The 15,136-nt window shown below is 45.4% G+C and overlaps 1 protein-coding gene across 1 annotated transcript in view; it reads left to right on the top strand.

The window, feature by feature from the left end:
• The first annotated feature begins 9,243 nt into the window (after window positions 1–9,243).
• PELO (pelota mRNA surveillance and ribosome rescue factor) overlaps window positions 9,244–15,136 on the top strand; it is a 240,600-nt gene continuing 234,707 nt past the window's right edge. The window contains exon 1 of the mRNA XM_069651673.1: window positions 9,244–9,811. Within this exon, the coding sequence (XP_069507774.1) occupies window positions 9,771–9,811 (41 nt within the window). The 5' untranslated portion in view covers window positions 9,244–9,770. The remainder of the gene's footprint in view (window positions 9,812–15,136) is intronic.

Here is a 15,136-nt window from a genome sequence, read left to right as displayed (position 1 = left end):
GCTTGGTTCTAAAGAACTGAGCTGTGTAATAGGCCTCCATGTTGGATTAAGGTCCAAAACTGGTATTGCTTTATTCCTGATAATGAGCCTGGCACCACTAAGTAATATAACTTGGACCTGGTGAGTTTAGAATCTCAGGACATCCTTGACTTCAAATTCGGGTTCTCCGTTAACCAGTACTGGATTTGGTGGTGTTTTCACCCGATTTCCAGGCTGAACAGGTTTTAAGAGTGACAGATGAAATACGGGATGGATCTGCACATTTGGTGGTAAAGTTAGTTTTACTGCCACGGGATTTATAATAGCATTGATAGTATAGGGCCATAGATATCTGGGACGAAATGTTTGAGTTCCTCTTATGGGCACGTGCCGAAACACCAACCAGACTTCATCTCCGACTTGGTGGTCTGGGGCTTTTCTTCGGTGTTGATCAGAGAATCTTTTCTGTCTTTCTTTGGCTTGGATCAAATGTTCTGCTGCCTTTTTGAAGGCTTGAGTGATGGTCATATGTAAAGTCTTCACCGCAGGCATTTCCAAGGCCATTGGGGTATCTAAGTCGGAAGTACGTGGGTGCCTTCCATATACGGTATAAAATGGACCATGTCCGGTACTGGTGCTTAGCAAGTTGTTGTAGGCATATTTGGCTATCCACAGCACATCCTTCCAGCTTTCTTCCACTTGATGTAACATGCACCGAAGATATTGCTCTAGTGTCTGATTCGTCCGCTCTGTTTGGCCATCCGTTTGGGGATGGTGAGTAGTGGACAGACGAATATCAATTTGGGCAATTGCACAACTCTTCCTCCAGAAGTTAGACACAAACTGACTGCCTCGGTTAGAAATCAGGACGGAGGGGAAACCATGTAATCGTAATTTGTCCACAAGTTACTCCTTAAGGGCTTCTTTCTCAGGAAGAAACAAGGAAAACATTCTACCAAAAGGAAGAAACATATTGGGTATTAAGCCTATGGTACAATCGATGTGGTGGCAACTCTTAGGTAATGTCTCTTCGAATACATCCCTAAACAGGTCATACTTGGCTGGAACGCAAAGGCTCACTGAGGTAGGCAGATTCAAAGACAACCTCATCTCAAGAGCAGTCTTGCCTAGTAGTTTGTTTTCTTGCTTGCAGTTGGAAAGGCAATATTCCGACTGGAATAGCACAGTGTTAGCGGACCAATTAATCAGGGGATTATGTCTGTGCAACCATGGTATACCCAAAACAACCGGAAAATGCACAGTGCGTATCTGTAACGCTCACCTGACTCCCACGGAGGCGCTGGCCAGGTTCGCGCTGCTGTGACCTCTTCTAAGGTGATGAGCAGGGTTCGGAAGACGGACTGGACCGGGCCCCCAAATCTGGCTTGTCTGGCTCGCAGAAGTATCCTTCTGTAGGTGAAAATAGGGGATTAACTGTCTGCGGGGTAATGCAATCGGCCTCCCACTTTCCCCTCTCACCCTCCTCGAAACCCTTCTGTGATTCCCCATAGCGTCTCACCTTAGGGTCTGGAAGGACGAGCTCTCCATCCTGCTTCTGATGAAGGGGCGCGTTGGTATCCAGTTACTTCACTGGATTTTCGGATTGGTGAGAAGCAAACTTGCTTGCTTCCAGGTAAGTTTTTTGATAGGGGGTTCCCCTTGTGTCCATGCATTAATGTACTAATGCTAGTGTCTTTTTCCCCATAGGGGCCGGGGTACGGAATGCCGGGGAACAGGCACCGACCCGAGATGAGAGGTGAAATCCTTGTAGAAATCAGGTAAGTCTTAATGAGCGTTTTTTGGTAATGTCTTTTCATTCGCTCATTAACGCGATGTCTCTTTTTCCCCTTAGGGGCCGGGGTCCGGAAATGCCAGGATGTGGCGCGGACCCGAAATAAAGAGGGAATGAATCAACAGGTAAGTCTTAACATGGAGATTTAGCTTTCCTTATTCCCTTCTCTCTCTCTCTCACCTTTTGTTCTTGCCTTTTTCTCCCTAGGCGCTGGGGCGTGACTGCGAATCCGGATGATCGCTGCTGAACATGGAGGCGCCCTGTAAAGGTGAGTGGAATGCGGCACTGCAGCGATTGACGCAATGAGCTTTTAAATAAAAGTCTTCCTTTTCAGGATTGTCGGTGAGATGTCTCCGGGATGCGGATTTAGCAGGTAAGGACTTTTCCTTCTTCTGTTCTCTTCTTCTCTTCCTTTGCAGGTGATCCAGGATGCTGGCAGGCGTGGCAGAAGTCAGGATGCAGGAGCAGACACGGTGAGCGTCCAGCTGCTAGATGCAGAACAACGCGAAGCATGTGTGGCTGTTCGGGTAGGGTTTAAATAGCCTTGGAAGAAGTTCCAGGTATGTATCCTTCCTCCAATCAGGTATGTATCCTTCCCCGACCACGCCCGGATGGTAAATTAGTCCCACAGGTAAAGTAGTTCCTTTCAGGCCTCAAGGAGGCCGGGATCCTGCAGCATGGTCTGCATCAGGTAAGTGCACCCAAGCACTCCCATAATGAGCCTGGCGCCTATGGCGCCACGACTGATGCCTTTTATGAGCCTGGCGCCATAGGCGCCAGGACACTGTCCAAAGGGCCCCTATATGGGGTTGCTGGGTCTTTCCTTGGGGACTGGATGTCCGCTTTCGGGGACGCAGGGCTTGAACTGGCTCCCCGGGAGCGGGCATCATGACAGTATCAGATCGAAGGTGAGCATCTCCTGGTGGTTGAACATATCCATCTGTATGGCTTGGGTGTGCTGTAATATTGGGCCGGATATCAAGGGTGAACCATCCACACCATCAACTGTCACCGGTTCCGTCTTATCCAACTTTGGAATATTTCCTTTCTGTAGCCCAAGTGAAACCCATGAAGTTACCGGCTGCCCCACAGTCCAACAGGACTATAACCTCAATGGGAATTCTCTTATGTAAATAAAGAAGGATGTTGAAAACCATTCATCTGTTGTCTACTTGATCCTGAACCCTTGTTGTGGTATAGCAGGGACCAGATTGGCAACCCTGACCCGTGATCCCCGTTAGGGACAGGGTGATTAGTTTCCCTGTCGCCAAGGGGGTACCTCGGGACAATTGCAAAGAATGTGGGTCTGGGAGCCACAATACATGAAAAGACCCAAATATCTATGTCTCTTGCGTTCAGATGGAGACCAAGGGCCCCTAGCTGAACCAATTTGCATAGGTTCTTCAGAAGGGCTGACTTCAACTGGTGCGGAACGTGGGTTTGGTAAACTAGGAGTAGTTCTCATCTTCCGTCATTCCATCTTCCTTTCTGTCATCCAGAACTCCACTTGTAAGGAGAGGGAGACCAGATCCTGGAAAGAGGCAGGTCGAGACACCCTAGATAGCTCATCCTTTTATCTCCTTATTGAGTCCTCTCCGGAAGATGGTCTGTAAGGCAGATTCAGGCCAACCTGCTTGAATGGCCAGATGTTGGAATGTAGTAATGTATGACTGCACATGCGAAAATCATTGGCAAACATCTAAGAGGCATTTGTAGGCAGAAAAAAGGACCTCTGGCCGCTCAAATCTCTCTTTGAAGAGCAAAACAAAGGCAGGATAATCCATAAGAACCAGATTTGTATTTGTATTTTATTGAATTTATATAGCGTTTTAATCCAAAGCACTTTACAAGAGGAACAGGCAAAATACAACAAGCATTACATAATAAATTAATCAAAACCTGAAAACAGTACAAGGAACAATTTACATTATTGGTAAGGTTAAGCGTGAGTGAAGAGGGTAGTGGTAGTAGCAGCAGAAGTCAGAGAGGAAGCAAATGGTGACAGGGAGGTGAGTGGAAGAGATAAGAATTAGAGAAGTGCGGAAAGTGAGGTAGGAGGGAGAAGAGCTGAAGGAGAGGGTGAGGGGGTATTAAAGTGAAAGAGGGAGTAGGAGGTGTGGGTAGAGGTAGAAGCAGAATTAAGAGAGAAGCAAAAAGTGTCATGGAGGTGAATGGAAGAGATAGGATTTTAGAGAAGTTCGGAACGTAGGGTAGGAGGAAGCAGAGCGGATGGAGAGGGGAAGGCGGTTCCAGTAGAAAGGAGCGAGTAGTTGGACGGAGCGAAAGCAGGAAGGTGCGCAAGGTTGTGGAGGAGGATGGAGTAGGAAAAGATTGGTAGACGGTGAGAGCGAGAAGGAGTATAGATAGTGAGAATTAGCAGTTGGAACCAGGGGAGTTGCCCATGCCAGAGCGTTTCCCACTAGGTTGGAAACCAAGAATCCTACCTTAGCCCGATCTGAATCATAGGCCCTTGGCCTAAAGGTAAAGTAAACTGAACACGCATCCAAGAATTCAGTGAGCTTGCATGGGAGAGCCATTAAATTTGCCAAAGGCAAAGGTTAGAGGACAAAGGTCACCCTGCAAGTCTTCCCTGGTAGTGACAAGCTGCCATAGAGTAGCGTTTTCAGTCTGCAGGTTTTGCATTTTGTATGAGTGATTCCTTGCACCGCAGCTACCAGTTCTTCGTATCACTTCAAGCTAGACATCTTACGGCGTTGAAATCTCTCAAGTGTGACCTTGGACTCCTTAAGGTCCATACCTTGTCTTGGGAGGATAGCTCAGACGCAACATACTCACCTTGGAAGCAAGATGAATCAGAGCACCACAATTTTGATCCCCGGATCCGTGCTTAGAAACCTCTGGGTATTAAGCGCGTTACAAATACCCGATCATATCATACATGCTGAGTCCGATGAGGCCTCTGTCATCTTTTTCCCTTTACAGTCAATTCTGCTCGCGTGGAGATACGGTCTATCCTATCCCCGTTGTAGGCCACCGCACTTGATGCAATAAACAAATCAAGGACGGTGACACCCTTGGGGACAAGCCTTCAGAGAAAAAACCCATAGACTGAGATGTATTTCATCAATGAGGATTGCTGGTGTCAACATAAGTAAATAATGTAAGTAAATAATCCAGCTTCTTTGTGGTAGCATGTAGTATGTAGTATGACCATAGAGAATCAAAGAGTGATTTGAAAGTAGGTAGCAACTAAGTAGAATATCCAGAAGCGTGGAAAGTAGACTGCATTGAAGCCATGGGGGCTAGCGCTTCCTAGCGGAACGTCGTGGAACATCTACCCCAGCCGCCATTGCCTCCAGATCTGCGGTATGACACCTACATGCCACATCCTTCCATTCACACCCAGACCTACATGCCACCATTCCTCCTTCTAGACCCACACAGAGAAACCCATGTCCGTCCCTCAATATACTCACCCAGATGCCCAATCTGTTCATCAAAACTAAATGCCCATCACTCCTACCCTCCAAATTCATGCTACAGATTCACAAGTCACCATCCCTGCCTCCGGACCCACAAGCCACCATCCCTCCCTCCAGACCCAAAGACCCACAAGCTGCAGTCCCTCATCCACATGCAGATGCACCCAGACCTATATGCCTCACTCCCCACATCCCACCCTCCAGATCTACCTGTCTCCATTCCTCCCTCTAGGCCCACTTGCTACCATCCCTCCCTCCTCTATCCACACCCAGATGCTCCCGTCCCTCCCTCGCAATTGTCTGAATGCTGCCCCGTTATTCCTTGTGGTATCGATGGAAGCGTCAGACGCCCATTCTATCATGGGGTCCATGCTGGGCTGTGTTTGCCCATATCAACATGGTGGCCGCTATGCACATTGCATTAGGGGAGGAGACCGACATTCAAACCTCTGGTTGGTGAACACTATTTACATGGAATCCGCCGGCAACCCCTTGCTTCGCAACTACCCATCTTCCCGTTGCACTGGCGCTCGTCTCTCCATACCGCAAACTGTTCTGTTCACTCGCTAACCCTTGCCTCGCTCCCCTCTCCCCTGGTTCTTGCTATGCTGCCTCCCAGCACCTTCCCTTTCATTCTTGTTTTGCCCGCCGAGTCTCTGCTCACTCTGCTTCTTGCCTTTTCTGCTATGTTGTTTGGCTGTGCCTGCTCCTTGTGAAGCCTGCATTTTTTCTGCGCTTCACCACGCTTTCATTCCAACTCTTTTGGCCCATTATACCCTTTGCTCCTCCTGCATACCTGTTTTGCTGTTCATTTCGGGCGCTTCTTACCAGCTATTCCCTCTGAGCCTTTGCCTTGAAACAGAATTCTTCTACCAGCTGTTTTTATCTCCCCGCTTCTCATCTTGGCCTCCCAACACTCCATGCCCTCATGTTTTCTGTACCTTCTCATCACAAACGTGTCCTTCGGTTGCCAACCATTTTGGCGTTGTTGCCTTCATCTGTACCAGGACTGTACATCCCAGAGAGTCCTCAAACTTACATCATCTTCAACTGTTTTTTTTCTCACTATTTCAGGTTTTCCCCTGACTTTGGAGTTGGCTCTAGGACCAGCCCCTCTATCCGCCTGTGCTGTTAGGGGTTGAGGTGGCTGCCCAAAGAGACAGGCCTCATCTCTTCCCAGAAAAGCCAATCAAGTTCACAGGTAAGGCGCGCAACTGACAGCAACACCCAAATGCTTCACCTCTACCTCCAGACCCACACCCAGAAGACCTCATCCCTTAATCGACAGACATGCTCCCATCCCTCATGTACACCCACATGCCTCCATCCAGATGAGCCATCTCTCCCTCCAGAGCAACACCCAGATGGCCCCATCCGTCCTGACTCCAGACCCACTCCCAGGTGCCCCCCCCAACACTCCCTCCACATCCACACCAGGAAGCCCCATCCCAGACGCACACATAGATACCCACTTCTTTCCCCTTCATATCCATAGATGCGCCCTTCCCACACCAACATACTTGCATCCCTCCATTCCAGACCCAGACTAAGTAGGGTAACCAGATTTTCAAGACCAAAAACCGGGCTGACCAACATAAAAGGCCTATCCCCAACAATGCATCCATGCCTCAAACTACCCCTACTCCATACCACAGTATTTCCAGCACTGCTCCTATAATGTTTGTGCTTTTGACTCCTGATACAAGCTTAATAATCAAAAAAGCCTTTTCTTTGTTACATGATACGAGCCTTACTGTTCATTCATTTACCAAGTGGTCTCTTTGACAGAACCAGTTAAAGCGTGTGTCTGGTACCTATAATATTGGGGGTTCTAGCCCAGCCTGCCATAGCAAAATTCTGTGTATACTTACTTTATAATTGTTGCTGATCCTCCCATTCCACAAAACCGGGACTGGCACCCGCCGTTTCCCCAAAACTAGGACTGGGTTTTTTAATTTGGAGGGAAAAAAACTGTTGGGGTGGGGAAAACGCGTTTCCCCGGCCCCAATTCTGGGACTGTCCTGGCAAAAACGGCACCATCCACCCTCCAGAGCCACATCAACATGGCCCTGTCCCTCCCTCCCCACACCAAGATGCCTTCAGACCCACAACATCAAGATGCTCTTGCCTAACCTGAACCACACCCAGATGGCCCCAGTCCAACCCCTCTAAAATCACTGCATCCTTCACAACTATTCGTTAATCCAAGTGTTGTGATGTAAAACATGTTGGAACATTCTTTGTTCCAATTCCTTGAGGAGTCTTTGCTTCGTATGATTCTGGAATGTGGGAATCATACGAAGCAAAGACGGGTGCCGAGTGAAGGTGGTGAAGGGAACTCTCCGTGTAATAAACCTAATTAACTAATTACACGACTTTGGTGTGCTGATGTCATATGTACTGAACATAACAAGTGGCGACAGGGAGGCCGACTGCTTTACTCAAGAAGGAGAGTTCCCACGGTTAGCAGCAGTGCTGTCAGAACCAGAGTCAAAGCACAATCTGCAAAACAAACGGTCGGACGGAATCCACAAGCTTACGCTGACGAGGTAGGAGAGCGGCTAGTGACTATAAAAAAAATACTTAAAGAGAAAAGAGGATAACATCACTGTTACCGGACTGTGAAAACTGCATCATTCAAATGTACGTGAGCATAGCTATCTCTATGGACGATAGATGTTGAGAGATACGCCAGTGACATTGTGCGGGGATTGTGACAAGACGACTCGAGTAAAGCACCTATGTACGTGCTCTGCGTGCCGCCATTTTGTTGTTCGTTACTATGACAACATAGTACGGAAGGTGGCTATTACTGCACAAGTAGCCGAAGCAAGCACGGTGTATGTCGATTACAAACAGCTGATGACATATGAGTATACAAACAGTCACAGTGTGTATCTCTACCGTCTAACACAACAAAACAAAATGAAATTGAAAGGAGTGGCAACCAACTCGCACTGTTACAACTTAAGTTACACATTAAATGCAATGGGTGATCTACGCTTCGAGTTGGCTCTATAAGGGAAAGGGCCTATACAATTAAACAGTGAATTCAAGGAAGAGAAACTAATACTTACTGTGCATGTTAATAAGCAACATAGTAGAAATTGCTGGTGAATAAGTTTGGGTTGCTGAATATCGAACTCACACAAACTAATAGAGGAGGTGTCAATTAATCTCACTCTCATCATGCAAAATATTGTGGCTCCTGCGAAATGTTTAGCCCAACCAGGTAGTCCCATCTGCCCATGGGAACAGTGGTTAGACAATTTTCAAGTCTATTTAAGGGCCATCGGGGGTGCAAAATATAATGATGATTTGAAAGAGGCTACTTGCTTAACTGTGTGGGGGCAGAAGCATTGAGGATATTTTGAACTTTACCAGAGGTGTGTGATGTTGCTGAAGGATCTGGAGATTCTGCAAGTGGTAACAGGAAATATGAAACTGCACTGTTAAAACGGGGCAAAAATTTTGGAAACAAGACAAACATAGTCCTAGAAAGGTATAGATTCTTTTCTAGGAAACAACTCAAGAATGAATCTGTTGATATGTATCTTGCAGCTTTAAGAGGTCTTATAGCTATGTGTGAATTTACAGGAGTAGCAGACGAATACTTGAGGGACCAAATTGTTCTGCATGTTGCTGATTCTAGAATCCAACAAAGAATGTTCCAAAACATTTTACATCACACCAAGCACACTCTCTTCATCAATCAAATGAGTCCGTTTTTTAGCCTACTTTCATCAGTAACACCACCATCCACTGTTCCTTTCCTGGCCCTCTCTATACCTGTCACAGTGAATAGATGAAACCGATCGATGTTAAAATAAAAACATAATTTTCCGACGGTTCCCCCATCTCCATCTGCTGTCTAAGACGAGCCTCTAGCGTTTACAAGAACTTTCCCGTTCTCCCGAAGAAAATACCAATTTAAATCTCAGCCCCCTAGGAGCACGCACACTCCAGCTGCGTCTGCAGCGCCGCCTGGCAGACGTAACCTTGTTCATGCTCATGAGGAGGGACAAGATGACGTTGGAAGCTACGTGCCTGGTGGAGAACGCAACGTGGCAAAAGTCACGTGAGGAAGAGACGGTGGGGCGTTGTATGGTCCTTTTCTCTGATAGGAACTAGCCACACTACCAGCCCTCTATAGCAGGAGAAAATGGTCATGCGATTTCATTGAACCTCCAAGTCCTGGAGTTATCGCTTATAGACTTGATGCGATTCCATTTAACAAGAAGACAGGGCACCGGGCAGCTGTCATTAAATGAGAGCAGGCTGGAGTATCTGGGACCTTTTCCGAACCGAGAAGAGACAGCATCTGTTAACTTCAAGATAGGTTGAATTGGAACAGTTCATAAAACTTTTGGGGCCCCTTCTATAACAAATGGGTCTCCGGGAATGTCAGTAGAGAGGGCAGCGTGTAAAGTGTGACACGCTTACAGAAGGTTTCCGTGGAGAGGCAGATGCCTTAATTCTTGAGCCGATAAGGACTCACATTCTCTCTTACCAAAGACCTGCCAGCCCAGCAGAAGGACAGTACGCCTAGCGCCAACATGAAGCTCGTCAGCAAGGACATCGAAAAGGACAATGCCGGGTAAGCCAGTCTAAAGAGACCCAAGGGGCCAGTGTTTGGGTGGTGGCAATGTCCTCAACTACTTGTAACGTGGTCTTTCATGTCTCTCTAAGGCAGTGGTATTCCTACCTTTTCATTCAGAGGCCACCTCCCTTGGGTAAAAATGTTAGTGCTGTGCCTCCCTTGCTCTAGGGTGTAAAAAAAAAACAGCACTGCCCTATAAGGTAAAGACAATTTTTAGGAGCAAAGGGCTTGCATTTTGGTTAATGTGCATACCCACGCTGTGTTGCTAATGCTAAAGTGGCTCTGAACTAGAGGTACAAGTCATTCTGGGCTTTAAGTGGTCTCGAGTTAGCCTACCCCCTAAACCACCCCCATGATGCCAGTCAGCAGTCTTATAACAAAGCAATCTATTCATTTCTATATTCTTATTGTTCTGAGGCTTTAAATGTGCATTTTGCAGTGCTCAACCTTACAAGCTGCGTTTTGTGCGCTTCTGGCTGTCACTTCCCTCAGGGTAAACGGAAGTGTTATTGCCTCATTTCCTTTTAACACTGGCACCTCCACATCAGTTACTTGCTGACATAGAAGTATTTATAGCATTTCAGTGGGCATTTAGTGTTTCAGCTCCCAGCTGGCTTGCTGTCTTGTGATAAACCGGCCTATTAACCCTCCACCCACATGTATTTCTTTGTCCCCATTAATACTAAGACTGCTGGTTTTATGGTATTTATTTTTCAGTCATTTCCGTCTGTATTTATCCATATTTATTTTTGGGCCTTTTTTCTGTATGTCCACATTTTATTTTGTCATAAAAAGATAATTTGCAACCTGTATTTTTCTGCATTTATTCTAATTAAAAAAAAGGCATTTATTAAAGCACACATGCAGCCATATAGGAAAGAAATGCTTGCTCCATTTACTTTCCATAACAACAAATGTCTGCTCCTGTGAATACTGCTGCCTTAAGATAGATACTGTTGGCAATTTGAAGAACTTTAATTGTATTTTTCTACAACGTTTACACTCTCCATGCTGCCAATCTTCAATGTGATGAGTGACATCACAGAGAACCAGACAGAAAGACCTGTTTTTCCATTTTTATAAATAACACGGACTAAAAGCAGATTTCTGTATTTATGTGTAAAAACGGTAAGCCTTAATTTATAATGTATTCACCCCACAGGTTCCTCATTCTATTCTATGCTCTAAGCAACGGGTGCCCCCAGCCATCATATTGAAACGGTCACCCACATATCTTCAGTCGGGCCCGGGGGTCGGAGATTCTGACTAGAAAATCTAGAGATGCCACAACCTTGCAGGCAGCATTTTAATCACACAGCTACGTTGAGTTAAAGGTCTGTCTGATGGGTTTGATACCTCTCACAAACAAAAGGAGGTGGGACGCACTGGTGGAGGACAAGAACTTTCTGGGGCATTGGGGCTATAAATGCTACATGCTTGCACACAGGGATCACAGGAGATACTCTGGTCGTGTTTCTCCATTGATTGTTACATTTTTTTAACCAACCTATATAGGAAACCAGGGGTCACATGGGTAAGGATCGTTGGTTCTGTGAGAGCGGACTTTGAATTTAACTGTGTTAGTGTTAAAGGGGTAGTTTGGTCAGAAATGTTATTGGCCCCAATCGACCGGGCACGTATTTTAGAACATACATTGATAGTTCTTAAAAAATGTCTAGTGCAACTTACCCGAGTTTTTCTCACTTTAACACATGTGAAAACGGCGGGTCGGGTACTGCCATATTGTGCTATTATCCATTGTACCATTGCCCTAAGTTCAAGTGCACTTGCGTCACTAATTCAATTTTATTTATTTATTGCATTTGTATGTACGCCCAAACCCTTGGGTATCACTGCGTAATTACATATATCTTCGTTGGCAAGTTAATGTTACATACATCTTTGTTAGATAGCTGAGTACATATCTTAGTTACCAGGACTAGGTTACATACATTTTTTAGTTAGAGCAATATAACAAGCATGTAGTCTGTTATATACCGTGGTGATGATCTAATTTTGCTAGGTTTATCTGTCTAGAGTAAGAAGTGATTGGGAGAGTCTTAGTACTTGTTGAACAACCAAGTTTTGAGTTGTTTTTTGAACTTGGGTAGCAAGGTTTCATTGGATAGATGGGTGGCAGAGAGATCCAGGGGGCTGCAATGGTGAAGCTGGAGTTGCCTGCTCTTGTGGTTGTGAAGCGGGGGATGTGCAGTTGGATATTTGCATTGAATCTGAGGGATCTCAAAGTGGTTTTGCGTGCATTGCAGTTGTTGAGGTATGTAGGGGCCGTGTCTGATAAGCATTTGTGTGTGATGGTGAATGCTGACATCACTAGATGTTCACAATGAGCTCCACTTATTTTAATTACATTAGTATGCAGCGGAGCCAAATGTACCCCGTCATCACCAACGTTCTGTAACGCAGGAACATAAATGCACACATCCACAACAGATGCTAAATTATAAAAACTGTTAATTTTGAAGAAAATGGCAATAGTCTGGAGCGTATCTAGTACTTTTGACATACCGCTGAAAAGAGGTAATTAAATCCATAAAAACATGGGTAATTTTTCCAATCAAGTTTATAGCTAGTGAACATCGCATGGTTCTCATTTTTTGTTTAACTGTGAATGGTGATCTTATAATGCTAATTCCGTTCATCAATCGATTTAATCCCAGTCTTTGCATTCTTCTCAGAAAGTTATCTTCCATCACTGATCTTCTGATCGAGACACATGCCGTTCCGTTACAGAGGAGAAATTGGTGCTTTAAATTTCAAATGCAACACTTTCACATCCCCACGTTTCAACACCTATGCTGTTCCTTATAACTGCAATTGTAAAAGGACAGATTGGTGTCTGGCGATTGTCCCAGATAATGGTGTCTGGCGATTTTCCCAGATAATGGTGTCTGGCGATTGTCCCAGATAATGGTGTCTGGTGATCGTCCCAGATAATGTTTGTCACAGATGTGGTGTTGATGATTATTATCCAATTAGGGTTGAAGAAGCCATCGACCGTTAAACTGTACCCATGACAGGCGCACATCTGTATAATATAACTATGTAAAATCGAGAATGCAAAACATATTTCAGTATATAATTATAATTGTATATAGACAGTACATATTTATGCTACCTATCAATTTAAGTTACAATTAACACCTACAGTGTCTATTATTTGCATCAAAGTGAACTTTCATCTGTCACAACGTGAATCATGTAGTGCCAGGGGAAGCAGGGAGCGAGGACCACATGCAAAGCGTGAGGACAGGGGTGGACTAGGCTCGGGAAGGGATGCACACCCTGCCAGGCTTGTTGGGGCAAAAGGGTCTGGATGGGTAGGTGCAGGTTGGGGAGGGGGGTAGGAAGACAGGGTGCTGGGGTATACTGGGCGAGGAGGACCTAGTGCCCTGTGGAGCTCAGAAGGGACCAGGCAGCCAGTTGATGCGCCAGGGGTGAGGGGGCATTAGCAGGGAGGGGATAAAGAAGAGAAAAGGTTGGTCTTGAGAATCCTCCAGAATTTAAGGCGATCAGGCAGAGGCCTGAGAGGGGCAGGGAGGCCATTACAGAGTGAAGCTCCTGCTGAGGAAAGAGATCTGCCCCACACTCTGCTTGGAATAGTGTTGGATCTGCAGAGAATTGCAGCTAGACAGCAGAAAGGTCTCTGAGAGGGAGGTATTTAGGGAAAAAGGCGGATGTAGAGGGGTCACTGGTCCCAGAAAACCTTGTGGATGATGCAGAGGGTCTTGAACTTGATCCTTGCAGCCACCGGGAGCCAGTGGAGATTTTGGGCTTGAGAGATGCAGTCCCTGGGCTTAAGTCCAAGGATAAGTCTTGAAGTCCTATTCTAGATTAGTTGAAGGGAGGATTTAGGCAGGTCGTTGAAGATGCTGTTGCAGTAATCCATCCTGAAGAGGACCAGAGCTCTGGAGACAATGAGTTTCTGTATGTCTGCTGCTCCAATTTTCTGCTTAGATTCTTCAACTATTGTGAGTTCATTACAAACAGGGCTCAAAATTAGGATTGGACAAGCAGAAATTGCAAGCAGTGCCTGGGTTTTCACCAGTAACTGGTCACCAGGGGCTACCACTATGAAACAAGGAGCTAGTTTATGGCGTTACATTAGTTGGCCTGGGGGAGCCAAAAGTAGCTCCTGGTAACTGCTGGTTTTAAGCTCACAAGTCTCTTCTACATTTGATTTGATTTGAGTCACATACTTGAAATAATCAGACTGACATTTATTGTTCTAAAATCAATTATATTGATGGTAATAAATACACAAATCAAGGAAAAATAGAAATGTTGAGGCCTATCTGGTGACATGAATTCACAATTTAACAATTACATCTCATGTGGCATATTATTCAATTTATTGTACAATTAAAACAGTTTCCAAACACTGTGAAAAAGCTTGAAACTGGCATTGTTAAACATTGTGAAGAGAGCCACACATCATTTGAATCTTGAAGTCAACCTTTGAACAAGTTCAGGTGTGGGAGGGCAAACCTCTTTTGCAATGTTTGGGCCTTGGAAACAAAATCTGGATCAATTCCATGCGTTTGCATGGCCAGCACATTCAATGTCAGATCTTTCACAAATTCAAAATCCATCTGCTGGAAGATTGACTTTGCCACCCACTGTTTGCTTATTTTGGTAAATTCCTTGTGCCAAAGCATCCCAAAAATCCCTGCAGTTTTTGCTTCCTTTCCAATGTTCTTGTGTGCAAGTACAGCCAGTCTTGTTCTGACCTACATACCGTCTATGCCAAAATGCAACCTTTTGAGACCTGTATTTTAAGCGGATATTATGGAACACCTCCAAATCCCCAGTGTTTCAGAACTCGAGAGTCCCCTCCTGTCTCTTGAAAGGGTTTTGTCGTACACCACCTTCTCAAATGCTGTGTGAGCAGGGGAGCCTGCAACCAACTACCTTTGCTTAAGCTCCTGCTCCTTGCTCAATGCTCCATGTGCACATTTGTGGAAATGTTTTTCTTTCCAAGAGTGTGCATTAGAACAATTGTGCATCCATGAATGCCATTTTTCAAGCAGAATATCTATAGCTCTACACAAGTTTTTGAGCTCCACCAAAGATTGATGCTGCTACACTGGGACCAAATCTAAAATGTTTTCTGCAGCTTTTATTTTATTTTTTTCTTCGAGCAACTTTTTTATTTTTTATTTAATTTTTTTTTTTGCGGCATCCCATACATCTTATTGATGATTTTATGTCTGGGAACTGCTCTCGCATGGCCTTCACTATTGAAACGTGCCTGTCGGTGGCTTTCAGGTCAATTTGTATTCCTCTGGATTGCAGAAGTTGAAT

This window comes from Ambystoma mexicanum, chromosome 3p (genome assembly GCF_040938575.1).
Source record: "Ambystoma mexicanum isolate Mex_15411 chromosome 3p, UKY_AmexF1_1, whole genome shotgun sequence".
Taxonomy (NCBI): Eukaryota; Metazoa; Chordata; class Amphibia; order Caudata; family Ambystomatidae; genus Ambystoma; species Ambystoma mexicanum.
This window is presented reverse-complemented; position numbering and strand designations above follow the sequence as displayed.